The 14,198-nt window shown below is 45.3% G+C and overlaps 1 protein-coding gene across 2 annotated transcripts in view; it reads left to right on the plus strand.

Annotated features, from left to right (window-relative positions):
* The first annotated feature begins 4,770 nt into the window (after nucleotides 1–4,770).
* LOC141162423 (NXPE family member 4-like) overlaps nucleotides 4,771–14,198 on the plus strand; it is a 33,837-nt gene continuing 24,409 nt past the window's right edge. Inside the window, exons 1-3 of one of the 2 annotated variants that reach the window (XM_073648532.1) lie at nucleotides 4,771–4,928; nucleotides 7,014–7,146; nucleotides 7,266–7,996. In XM_073648532.1, the coding sequence (XP_073504633.1) occupies nucleotides 7,069–7,146; nucleotides 7,266–7,996 (809 nt within the window). In that variant the 5' untranslated portion in view covers nucleotides 4,771–4,928; nucleotides 7,014–7,068. Of the gene's footprint in view, nucleotides 4,950–7,013; nucleotides 7,147–7,265; nucleotides 7,997–14,198 lie in introns of both variants that reach the window. The other variant, XM_073648533.1, reaches the window with a different exon arrangement.

Here is a 14,198-nt window from a genome sequence, read left to right on the forward strand (position 1 = left end):
ACATAAAGAAGTTCACATTCCAGGTGCTGTCTGGTTTACCCACATGTCGTCCAGAGCCGAGAGATCTAGTGCCCGCTCAGGTCTGGAGATCCTGCATGGTGTTTCCTGGGGGACTGCTGAGGTTCAAGGGGTGTCCAGTCCCCATATCTTCAGGACAGTCAGCAGTGTCTTCTTCTTCTTCTTCACCAGATCTGCTAGTCGCTGACTCGTTGTGTGCTGAAGTCTCCGAAAGAAGGGAAGCGGAGGCAATGTCCCCACACAGTCTCGACGATTGTACCAATGATCTGGCTTCAGGTACCTCCCCGCCTCGCAGACGTGTCATCTCAGAAACCAGACTGAAGTTGGTCCCTAAGCAAGGATCCTCCATCTCTAACAAATCTGGTAATAAGTCCTTTAAGGCGGTGGCTACCTCCAAGTCTCTGCACCCCTCCAACCAGGCGGAGGACCTCCAGTTGCCTCCTGAATCCTCCGGGGTGCTACCTGATAACAAATGGAGAGAGACTTTTCTGCACCCTGTACCTGGTATTTCGCCCACTTCATCCAGTAAGCTTGGCATAGTGTGCGTCAAGGCGGTGGTTACCCCCAAGTCTCTGCACCCCTCCAACCCGGTGGAGGATCTCCAGTTGTCCCGTGAATCCTTTGGGGTGCTACCCGATATTAACAAATGGAGAGAGACTTTCTTGTGTCTTGTTCCCGGTACATCACTCACTTCATCTGTTGCTGAGGATGGCTCGATGGGAGGAAGCATCCTAGTCACCAAGATGGTGAGACCAATTTCGTTCCCTCTAGTGGACAGAAGAGGTAATCTTCTTGATGAGAAGGATCGGCCTCCAAATTCTCTGCAGAAAATCCTTGCAGGCTTGAAGAAGAGGGCGTGTAAAGGGGGGGTACTGTAACATCCCTGGCGGCGTGCTGGCATGGCTTACCACCTCCCACCATGCAAGACCGCCATCTTACCTATCAGTCCAGGCTGCACACTTTGCTCAAGTACCTGCTGTGTGCATGTCTCTTGTCTGATTGCTTAGGGTGGTGGCGCGGTTACTGCCTGTTTCTTACTGTGCGCCCAGTCTTAATGCGTCCCCAGCCTATTGCTGTGAGTCACTGGATACTTAAACCCCCTCAACCCCGTAGGAGGTGCCTGAGCAACACTTTCTTTCAGTGTGTTCTGTGCAACTGAGTTGCCAGGTTCTGTCCTGTACCTTGTCTGTTTCCGCCACCCTGGGGGCTGTATACCCAGGCCTGTTACCTGTATCTGTGACTTCTAGTCTGTTCCACCACCCTGGGCGCTGTATACCTAGGCCCGTCACCTGTATCTGTGACTTCTAGTCTGTTTCCGCCACCCTGGGGGCTGAGTTCCCAGGCTCGTTCCTGTATCTTGTTTCTGGTTCAGTTCCTGTCTGAACAGTGTCCTAGCCCATTACATGTTTGTCTCTATGTCCGTATCTTCCCTTTTCCTGCAGTGTCTGAATCTGCACCTAACTCCAACTCGTTGTCTCTGTACTTCTGTTTGTGAGTTTAGTGTCCACTCGTACTTCATTGTAAGTACCTTCTGTATATTTGCTCTGCTCTGCTTGTCTACCGCACCTGCGGGTTTTGCTCTGCTCTGCTTGTTTACCACACTTGCGGGTTTTTCTCTGCTCTGCTTGTCTACCGCACCTGCGGATTTTGCTCTGCTCTGCTTGTCTACAGCACCTGTGGGTTTTGCTCTGCTCTGCTTGTCTACCGCACCTGCGGGTTTGGCTCTGCTCTGCTTCTCTACTGCACCTGCGGGTTTTGCTCTGCTCTGCTTGTCTACCGCACCTGCGGATTTTGTTCTGCTCTGCTTGTCTACCGCACCTGCAGGTTTTGCTCTGCTCTGCTTGTCTACCGCACCTGTGGCTCTGTTCCTGTATCCCAGTCTGTACTGGTCCCTATCCTGCCTGCGTGCCTACCTGCCAGTACCCACCTGTCTGCACACCAGCCGTGCCTGCCAGTACCCACCTGTCTGCATACCAGCCGTGCCTGCCAATACCCACCTGTCTGCATACCAGCCGTGCCTGCCAGTACCCACCTGTCTGTATGCCAGCCTAACCTGCCTGTTCCTGCATTCCCCGGTGTGGGTCAACAGCTGAGACCGGGGTCTGATCTGGAGTGGCACCTGGTCCCTCTGCTTGGTACCTCCCTGGTTCACGGAGTCGACTGAGCCGCCGTGCGACCTTGGTCGGACTGAGTTGATACTTAGTCACACCCCTCCAGGCACTCCTCGGTTCATGGTCCAGTGGGATCACTAACCACACTCCCGCCAGTCAGTCCGGGAGTGTGTGTAACACATAGCACCTCAATATGTTCTTGGAGTTTGTCCTGAACAATTTGGTCAGTTAACTCACATCACCCATTATGGCAGCTTCATTTCTTCCTATCATCTGCTCTCAGTCACCACTTACCGCATCTCGCCATCGGAACGTCTCTGAAATCATAATTTGTAAGTATCTTGTCGGGAACTCCATCCTTTTTATAGCCAGAGGAGAGGCAGATCACAACACCCTTGATCTCATCTTTTATGGTGGAGCCACATTTTAGAGATTAACAGGAGTTAGTCCTGCTGATCAACTCAACTGATGCCCTGACGGAAACCCGCTCATGACCAAGGAAGGTGGGCTTACCAATATTTCATCCTACTGCAGACAGGGCAGAGGGGAGAGGCTCCTGCTGCAGATAGTTGTCTTATAGCTTCCACAGCACAGCTAGGAGGCAGAAGGTGGGAGGTCACAGGACTGATCCCCTGAATAGATTCAGGATTTTATAAATGAATAGCTTTATCAATAGATACAAGGGAATGAACAAATAAATAAATGAATGAGACAACTGGCTGCAGCAGGAGCCTCCCCCCTCTGCCTTATCTGTAGCATTATCAAAGATTGATAAACTCTTTATATATTTTTTAAGTTTATTCAAAATAAGAAAAAATTTGATTAATGGAGAAACTACAGGGATATACAGTACAGACCAAAAGTTTGGACACACCTTCTCATTTAAAGATTTTTCTGTATTTTCATGACTATGAAAATTGTACATTCACACTGAAGACATCAAAACTATGAATTAACACATGTGGAATTATATACTTAACAAAAAAGTGTGAAACAACTGAAAATATGTCTTATATTCTAGGTTCTTCAAAGTAGCCACCTTTTGCTTTGATGACTGCTTTGCACACTCTTGGCATTCTCTTGATGAGCGTCAAGAGGTAGTAACCAGAAATGGTTTTCACTTCACAGGTGTGCCCTGTCAGGTTTAATAAGTGGGATTTCTTGCCTTATAAATGGGGTTGGGACCATCAGTTGTGTTGTGCAGAAGTCAGGTGGATACACAGCTGATAGTCCTACTGAATAGACTGTTAGAATTTGTATTATAGCAAGAAAAAAGCAGCTAAGTACAGAAAAACGAGTGGCCATCATTACTTTAAGAAATGAAGGTCAGTCAGTCCGAAAAATTGGGAAAACTTTGAATGTGTCCCCAAGAGCAGTTGCAAAAACCATCAAGCGCTACAAAGAAACTGGCTCACATGAGGACCGCCCCAGGAAAGGAAGACCAAGAGTCTCCTCTGCTTCTGAGGATAAGTTTATCCGAGTCACCAGCCTCAGAAATTGCAGGTTAACAGCAGCTCAGATTAGAGACCAGGTCAATGCCACACAGAGTCCTAGCAGCAGACACATCTCTTCAACAACTGTTAAGAGGAGACTTTGTGCAGCAGGCCTTCATGGTAAAATAGCTGCTAGGAAACCACTGCTAAGGACAGGCGACAAGCAGAAGAGACTTGTTTGGGCTAAAGAACACAAGGAATGGACATTAGACAAGTGGAAATCTGTGCTTTGGTCTGATGAGTCCAAATTTGAGATCTTTGGTTCCAACCACCGTGTCTTTGTGTGACGCAGAAAAGGTGAACGGATGGACTCTACATACCTGGTTCACACCGTGAAGCATGGAGGAGGAGGTGTGATGGTGTGGGGGTGCTTTGCTGGTGACACTGTTGGGGATTTATTAAAAATTGAAGGTATACTGAACCAGCATGGCTACCACAGCATCTTGCAGCGGCATGCTATTCCATCCGGTTTGCGTTTAGTTGGACCATCATTTATTTTTCAACAGGACAATGACCCCAAACACACCTCCAGGCTGTGTAAGGGCTATTTGACCAAGAAGGAGAGTGATGGGGTGCTACGCCAGATGACCTGGCCTCCACAGTCACCAGACTGGTTTGGGGTGAGCTGGACCGCAGAGTGAAGGCTAAAGGGCCAACAAGTGCTAAGCATCTCTGGGAACTCCTTCAAGATTGTTGGAAGACCATTTCCGGTGACTACCTCTTGAAGCTCATCAAGAGAATGCCAAGAGTGTGCAAAGCAGTCATCAAAGCAAAAGGTGGCTACTTTGAAGAACCTAGAATATAAGACATATTTTCAGTTGTTTCACACTTTTTTGTTAAGTATATAATTCCCCATGTGTTAATTCATAGTTTTGATGCCTTCAGTGTGAATCTACAATTTTCAAAGTCATGAAAATACCGAAAAATCTTTAAATGAGAAGGTGTGTCCAAACTTTTGGTCTGTACTGTATATATATATATATATATATATATATATATATATATATAAAAATATAGATATATAATTATTATTATTTTTCTCATTGTTCAGCGTCCCTTTACACAAAAATAGCACCAGGTGGATCCCTTCACTCCTTAAAATACTCCTTAAAAGTAGCTGTCATCCAAACCCACATAGAAGATGAAGTAGATGGACTTTGGAGACTTCACACTAAAGAATGACGCATTTCAGTCCAAGGACAGAAAATATCTTGGGTTCAAAGTTAAAACTTCACACATGAATTTATTCACCGCTCCACCCTGTGAATCAGACGTCTTGTTAATCACGGCTATAGTGACAGTCCAGGTAAGAAAAGGGTTAAAGAAGGTGACTATAAGGTGGGGAAGGAGGGACAGATAATGGACTATGATTGAACAGATAATGTCATCTTATCCTGACCAAGAAAGGGTTAACAGATTAATTTCCGCAGGAGCGTACTGAAATCTATCCAATATGGAGCTTTACTTAAAGGGGAAATTCACTCTTACAAAATGTGACTTTTAGGACTGAGCACGTTAATATTGTAAGGTCTTATAATTTGGAGCTTCTCTATACAGAATACTCAGATGTTGTTCGTTACTGATTGTTGGGTATTTATGGTTTTGTAGCTGCAGTTCCTGCGGAATATTCAGATTGGATCCATTGTAACCCTGACATCACATGCCTGTAATTTACAATTTCTGGTAGACTCTTGAACTCTGACAGCCGCCAACAAGTTTTTCTTACAAGACACATTTGTAATAAGCAAAAGTCTAATTTTTGGGGTCCCCGACTCTCCTAAAAATTGGGGTTCCCGGGTGCCTCTCCCAGCAGAACTAAAAAATACATGAAAAGCGAGTCCTTCATCTGTTATAATCGATGGAACAAATGTCCAGTGATAGAAATCAATCGTGATCGTCAGATAGAGTCCTGTCGATTATTCTGTGATGATTGTTTTTTCTGGACTTGTTGTTTATTTTATGCTCCAAAAATTGGTCATTATCGTTCACATTGCCTCCATGTCCTGGAATCTCACATCTAAAATAATAAAATCATGTTTTTTTTTTACATTCAATCATTCATTTTAGTTTTTTAATTAATTTATTCATTCATTTATTTATTTATGCATTCGTATATTGCTTTATATGTTCATTCATTCATTCATTCATTGCTTCATCTATTTATTCATAAATTTGCACATGCATTCACTCTCATCAATCCATATGTTTCTGGTTATGTTATTTATGTATTTCTATATTATTTAATGCATTTATGTTCCTTTTATCCCAATTGATTCATACATTCATTCATTCATTTATTCAGTCATCAAGAAATTTCTTCCATCATGAATTATTCAACTTTTAAGCATTTCTTCTTTTGTTCTTTCTCATTTATTCAATCACTGATACATTGTTTTTTTTTTCTTTCATTTTTCCATGTTTATTAATTTATTTTTTATTTTTAAATCATTCAGTTTTTCATTGATTCTCTTTAATTCACACATTCTCTTGCTCATTCATTTATGGTTTCACCCATTCACTCATTCATTTTCAGCTTGCTATTTGTATTTTTTGTTTTATCTTTAAGTCACCATTCAGTCCATTCATTCATTTTCATTTTTCTATCCATATATCTATTTCTTTAATTATTCATTCGTTTGTTTATTCACTCATTTTTATCTTTATATACTCATTGATATATTTTTTTAATTCATTCTTATTTGTTCGATCAATCAATATTTTTTTCATTAATTTATTCAAGAATTTGTATATGTATTCATTTCCACTCATCTACATTTATTAATTCATTTCTTTTTTATTTAATTTGCTCATTTTAATTAATTTCTGTGTTATTATTTTCTCAACTCATTCATTCATTCACTCATTTCTTACAACAAATCAGATCAGATTCCAGATGTCCTTACAGTGTACAATACTATAGAAAAATGTAATTAATTATTTAATTCATTCATTCATTAAATTAGTGTTTAATTCATAAATTTATATTCATTCACACTGGACAGTCTGGTATGGAAACTCAAAGGTGGTGACTGGGATCCACAGTTAACGCAAGGGTGGAGAAAGATAAGTTCTTGATTATGTACTCACATTAATCCATTAATTATTAAACAATTCATTCATTCATTCAGTTTCCAACTCTAACAAGAATTTATTTTCAACAAAAGATTTTATGTACGAAAAAAAAGGCCAAGGCAAAAATTGAAAAATTGAACATTGTCAAGTGATCAGGTTCAAAATGTTCCTTGGGCAAACAAGACACTTATTCATTCATTCATGGAAACTATTGTAGATTGGAGATGCTCAAATTTGTTTTTAATTTCAGAAAGTCTCATTTCATTAAGATCCTACAACATTTTTTAAGTTTTACCATGTATATTTGGATCTCCAACAGGACTCGATCAGGATCAGGACCAGCAGCAGTATGAGCTCAAAGTGAACTTACCACCATGCGTAAACCATTGATCCCAGTACTTCTCCTTGCCATATTCCTTCTAATCTTTGGTTGGTACCAGAGCAATTTCCAGGTGAGACATGTCTACACACCTACAACCTTTTGACTCCTTTGTCTTTGAATAGTGACTTCTTCACAAGCTACAAAATCCAATTTTATTCCTTAGTGTGATGCAAATTTTCTGAATTTCAGAATTCTTTGAGACGTTTGCTTCACAACTGCCTTGCACCCAACACCAACCAAAGACGACCTTTGCCAAAAGAGTTGACTCTTCCACCGAAAACTGAGCTCCAAGTAGAAGTAGATGCCATATTTGACAAAATAGAGAAACTTATCCCCAATGTGTCATTTACCTTCTTTAACCAGACCACAAATGGTAAGAAGAGTAAGATTTCTATTGTCAACCCCCAGAAGAAGTACTGTGTGGGAGACAACTTAGTGGTCCAGGTCGATATGTTCGATCACTTGGGCAACAGGAAGACGTATGGAGGAGACTTCTTAAGACCAAGACTCTTTTCTTCAGAATTTGGAGCTTCTGTCTCAGGAATCGTGAAGGACTTCAAAAATGGGTCCTACCACGTTCACTTTCCATTGTACTGGGCTGGCAAAGCCAAGGTCAACATTCTGTTGTTCTACCCAAGTGAAGGAGTGGCTGCTCTCTGGAGGTCAAGACATTCCAGTCAAGGAATTGTTGGCTTTGAGGGGAAATATGAAAAGTTTGGTAAAGTAGCCATGACTAAATGTGCATTTAGGCTCTCTGAGGAAGATGGGAAGGAGATCTGCGAATACAAGGACCCCGTGTATGAGGAGGTCTTCCACTGCTACAAAGTTTCCAATTTTACTTGTGAAAGTCTGAATGAAATGAGGGGCTATGATCTTCAGGTCTCATATCTTACCCCGGTGGAACAGCAAATATTTCAGAGGTACAATTTTTATCATGGTTTTAACATTCTGAAGTGGAAGTGCGCCTATTGTTATTTCCTAAAAGAGTAACCGTCATTTTAATTCTTACTCCATAAATCAATAGTATGTATGAAAATGAGCTACTTTCTAATGTATCTTATCAGAGAAATCTGCCTCTTTCTCCTCCTGGATTGATCTGTCACTCTCGAATCAAGGGTAAAATATGTAAAATGTGAAGACAGACTTTCATATTACTGAGGTTCGAGATAACAGTCGGTGCTTATAAGAGTCAATGGAGAGAGGGAGGAGCTAGAGGCAGAGACAGACATTCTGCTGCAAGTTCTCCTGAAATGACAGTTATATTTTAAATCTATAGTAAAAAATATAAATATAAAGTTAAAATGTAACTGTCATTTCAAGAGAACTTGCAGTAGAATGTCTGTCTTTGCCTCTTTCTCCATCTTTCCCTCTCCAAAGAATCTTATAAGCACAAACCATAATCTCCTTTCTCAGTAATATGAAAGCCTGTGTTCACCCTATACAGATTTCACCCTTGAAAGTGAATGATCAATCCAGGAGGAGAAAGAAGCAGATTCACAAGTTACAAAGTTGCTTATTTTCATGCTCCCTATTGATTTATTAAATAAAAATTAAAATGACTTAAAGTTACTCTTTAAAGGTGAACAATCATCAGGAAATATCCTATTATTTAAATCAAGTCTTGTGTTAGATATACTAAAAAATGGCAATGTTTTTTTTTTCAAATCCCAATATTTATTAAAAAAAACAAAATTAATAATTTTACCATTTTCTCACTGGCCTCTGTAGCTATTTTAGACTCATACTTCCTGCCATTTCAGCAGGCCCCTTATCGTCAGAGGCAGGTTTATAATGACAGATAACACAGCTGATAACACAGGATCCACCAAACACAATAGGTGAAGTCGCAGCTGAACCTGATTTACCCTCCCATCACAATGCATTTGCACATGCTCATTAGATGCTTCAATACAAAAGATAGGGGCGGGGACTGTTTATTGTGGCTAATGTACAAGTGAATTTTATGAGTAAAACAAATAACAGTGGTCACAAAGTTCCCCAGATGTACTCGAAACGTCTTTAAATAAAAATGCACATATCCACAGTGGTGGGTTAGTAAATGTGAAAAGAAACGCTCTCACCAATTCAGGACTCGATCATCAGTGGACTGGCTTCGGGGATACAGCAAGTCATCCTGTGTAGATGTACAGGGTAAGGGATCAGATGCTGCCCCTTTTAAGCCCTATATTGGCTGCAATATCCTGACGCCCCTTTAGCTCCCACGCTAATAAGGTCAGTCCAATGCTAGCCCTATTACATGGGCCCTGCACTCTCCCCAGATGCCATGTGTCCCGATGTGTTTCTTCAGGGGGACCATTACACATGGATCCAGTCTGGGCCCCTCCTCTTTTGCTTCTGCTCACAGGGCCCCAGGATATAATAATGTATTGTGTGCTGGCATGTCGCCATCGGCATGTGCTTGCGCCAGGATACCAGAAGTGGAGCTGCAGGGGATCGTATGAGAGGTAAGAATGTGCTTTTCTATGTAAGTATGAAAACTTTTTTTTTTAAATAAAATTAATTAAATGGCTGTCGGGGGGAACAAAGGATGAAGAATTGAGGGTGGGAGACGGAGGGGGGCAGCAAATGATGCTGTGAGGTGAGGGAACGCAAATAATGAATTGAGGGTGGGGGACGGGGGATAGCAAATGATGAATTGAAGGTGTGGGGTAGGGAGAGCAAATGATGAATTGAAGGTGTGGGGTAGGGAGAGCAAATGATGAATTGAGTGTGGGCGACAGCAAATGATAATGAATTGTGGGTGGGGGTTGGGGTGAGCAAATAATGATGAATTGAGGGTGTGGGGAGTAAATGATAATGTATTGACACTGGGGGATGAGGGACAGTAAATGATGATGAATTGAGGGTGGGGAAGAGTAAATGGTTAACTATTGAAGGTGGGGGAGAGCAAATGATGATAAATTGAGGGTGAAGTACAGCAAATGATGATGAATTGGGGGTAGGGGCAGCAAATAATGATAAATTGAGGGTGGGGGAGAGTAAATGATGTATCGAGTGTAGAGGAGAGCAAATGATGATGCATAAAGGGTAGGGGAGACCAAATGATGATGAATTGAGGGTGGGGGAGAGCAGTTGATAATAAATAGAGGGAAGGGGTGGGAGAGAGCGAGGATATGACATAATTAATTGGGGAGGAGGGGGGCATGTAAACAGGGTCGGACTGGGGCACCGGGACTCCGGAGAATTCTCCGGTGGGCCCAGGTCCTCAGTGGGCCCCTGAGCAGGACGCACGGGGCCCCAGTTTAACATTGCCACCGGTGCTCTTCACTTCAAGGGCCCAGAGGGTCAGGAGGGCCCTTGCAGTGCAGCTTATGAGGGCAATCTGGCCTGCTTCTCTGACCCCCAGGATCTGGGGGGCCTATGGCCAGATTGCCCTCATCCTGTGCGCGCGGGCAGGGAGCGATCCCTCCGGCTCTGCTGCTGACAGGAGGAAAATGGCAGCGGAGCTAGAGGGATCCGTCCTCACCTCTGCTTCCTGCCAGGCAATTCCTTCCTAACACAGGCTCACGCTGCTTGATGACATCATCATGCAGCATGAGTCTGTGTCAGGGAGAAAGATGCCGGGCATGAAGCAGAGGACGATGCTGCGGGGGAACGTGCTGAGAGGTAAGTAAAAAAGTGTTTTTTTTTTAACTAATCTTTTTAACTAATACACTGGACTGGAGATGGGGGAAAATGGGGACAACAATGGTGATGGAGAAGGTGGGGGGAGATGAGGGAGAAAAATGGTGATGGTGGGGGAAGATGAGGGAGAGCAATGGTGATGGTGGGAGGAGATGAGATAGAGAAATGGTGATGGTGGAGGGAGTTGAGGCAGAGCAATGGTGATGGAGGAGGCAGGGGTAGAAGAGGGAGAGCAATGTTGATTGTGGGGGGAGATGAGGGAGAGCAATGGTGATGGAGGAGGCGGAGTGTAGAAGAGGGAGAGCAATGGTGATGGAGGAGGTGGGGGGAGATGAGGGAGAGCAATGGCGATGGAGGAGGTGGGGTGAGATGAGGGAGAGCAATGGTGATGGTGGGGGGAGATAAGGAAGAGCAATGGTGATGGTGGGGGAGATGAGGGAGAGCAATGGTGATGGAGGAGGCGGGGGGAGAAGAGGGAGAGCAATGGTGATGGAGGAGGTGGGGGGAGATGAGGGAGAGCAATAGTGATGGAGGAGGTGTGGGGAGATGAGGAACAGCAATAGTGATGGAGGAGGTGGGGGGAGATGAGGGACAGCAATGGTGATGGAGGAGGTGAGGGGAGATGAGGGAGAGCAATGGTGATGGAGGAGGTGGGGGAAGATGAGGGTTTGCAATGGTGATGGAGGAGGTGGGGAGAACAGGGAGAGCAATGGTGATGGAGGAGATGGGGGTAGATGATGGAGAGCAATGAAGACAGAGGAGGTGAGGGGAGATGAGGGAGAGCAATGGTGATGGAGGAGGTGGGGGGGAGAAGAGGGAGAGCAATGGTGAAGGAGGAGGTGGTGGGAGATGAGGGAGAGCAATGGTGATGGTGGAGGGTGATGAGGGAAAGTAATGGTGATGGAGGAGGTGGGGGCAGATGAGGGAGAGCCATGGTGATGGAGGAGGTGGGGGGAGATGAGGGAGATCAATGATGGTGGAGAAGTGGGAGAAGAAGAGGGAGAGCAATGGTGCTGGAGGAGGGGGGGAGAAGAGGGAGAGCAATGGTGATGGAGGAGGTGGGGGGAGAAGAGGGAGACCAATGGTAATGGAGGAGGTGGGGGGAGAAGAGGGAAAGCAATGGTGAAGGAGGAGGTGGGGGGAGATGAGGGAGAGAAATGGTGCGGGAGAAGGTGGGGAGAGCAATGGTGATGGTGGAGGGAGATGAGGGAAAGCAATGGTGATGGAGGAGGTGGGGGGAGATGAGGGAGAGCAATGGTGATGGAGGAGGTGGGGGAGATATGGCATGGCAATGGGGGAGGTGGGGGAGATATGGCATGGCAAATGGCAATGGTGATGGAGGAGGTGGGGGGATATGGCATGGTGATGGAGGAGGTGGGGGGAGATATGGCATGGCAATGATGATGGAGGAGGTGGGGGAAGATATGGCATGGTGATGGAGGAGGTGGGTGGAGATATGCATGGCATGGTGATGGAAGAGGTAGGGGGAGATATGCATGGCATGGTGATGGAGGAGGTGGGGGAGATATGCATGGCATGGTGATGGAGGAGGTGGGGGAAGATATGCATGGCATGGTGATGGAGGAGGTAGGGGGAGATATGCATGGCATGGTGATGGAGGAAGTGGAGGGAGATATGCATGGTATGGTGATGGAGGAGGTGGGGGAGATATGCATGGCATGGTGATGGAGTATGTAGGGGGAGATATCCATGGCATGGTGATGGAGGAGGTGGGGGGAAATATGACATGGCACTGGTGATGGAGGAGATGGGGGAGATATGGCAATGATGATGGAGCAGGTGGGGGAGATATGGCAATGATGATGGAGCAGGTGGGGGAGATATGGCAATGATGACGGAGGAGGTAGGGGGAGATATGGCAATGATCATGGAGGAGGTGGTGGGGGGAGATATGGCAATGATGATGGAGGAGGTGGTGGGGGAGATATGCCAATGATGGAGGAGGTGGTGGGGGAGAGATATGGCAATGATGGAGGTGATGGGGGGAGATATGGCAATGATGATGTAGGAGGTGAGGGAGATATGGCAATGATGGCGAAGATATGACAATGATGGAGGAGGTGGGGGAAATATGACAATGATGGAGGAGGTGGGCGGAGATATGGCAATGATAATGGAGCAGGTGGGGGAGATATGGCAATGATGATGAAGCAGGTGGGGGAGATATAGCAATGATGACAGAGGAGGTAGGGGGAGATATGGCAATGATCATGGAGGAGGTGGTGGGGGAGATATGGCAATGATGATGGAGGAGGTGGTGTGGAAGATATGGCAATGATGGAGGAGGTGGTGGGGGGAGATATGGCAATGATGGAGAGGGTGGGGGGAGATATGGCAATGATGATGGAGGAGGTCGGGAGATATGGCAATGATGATGTAGGAAGTGGTGGAGATATGGCAATGATGGAGGAGGTGGGGGAGATATGACAATGTTGGAGAAGGTGGGGGAGATATGAAAATGTTGGAGAAGTTGAGGGAGAGCAATAATGGAGAAGGTGGGGGACAGCAATGATGGGGATGGGAGAGAGCAATGATGGAGTAGGTGGGGGGAGAACAATGATGGGGATGGGGGAGAGCAGTGGGGGCACAGTGGTGGATTACAATTTATATTTAGAAAGGTAAGTTGCATAATAACAAATCTATAATATAATTGTAGATGCGTACCTCTGTCAGAAACCTTTATAGACTTTGCAAGCGCGATGCACCTGCGTAATCTGGCTCCAGACAAAAGAACGCATCCAGCTGTTACAGGTAAGAGGAGTGTATGGCACTGGAGATCGCGGTATGCGTAGGCGCTGAACGCAAAAAGCGATCTCCGGCGCCATTCTTACATACTTACCTGACCGGGAGGAACATTGCTGTGGCGCCTCTGTTCTGGCCGGAGGCCGGGCAGGAGTGCGGCGTTGGAATCGGTGCATGCGCATAGCGCGCTATCCGGCGTCATTTTGCATTTGCAGTGTGTCTTCAGCAAAATGGCGCCGGACAGCACAGCATGGGCACGCGAGTTTTCCGGCACCATACTCCTCCCCGGGTCTTCGGCTGAATGGGATGAAGCGCTGGAGCACAGGGAAGAAAGGTGAGTATAAGTGTTTATTTTTTTTTGTGTGTGTGCAGTGTGATAGGGATGAGGGGTACCATGCATACCATGATGAGGGTTTGGGTACCATGCATACCAGGATAGGGATGAGGGGGGACATGCATACCAGGATGAGGGATGGGGTACTATGCATACCAGGATAGGGATGAGGGGGGCCATACATACCAGGATGATGGATGGGGTACCATGCATACCAGGATTGGGATAAGTGATGCCATGCATACCAGGATGAGGGATAGGGTACCATGCATACCAGGATAGGGATGAGGGGTGCCATGCATACCAGGATGAGGGATGGGGTACCATGCATACCAGGATAGGGATGAGGGGGGTGCCATGCATACTAAGATGAGGGAGGG

This window comes from Phyllobates terribilis, unplaced genomic scaffold (assembly GCF_046119375.1).
Source record: "Phyllobates terribilis strain yellow unplaced genomic scaffold, ASM4611937v1 Scaffold_9__5_contigs__length_417890890, whole genome shotgun sequence".
Lineage (NCBI taxonomy): Eukaryota > Metazoa > Chordata > Amphibia > Anura > Dendrobatidae > Phyllobates > Phyllobates terribilis.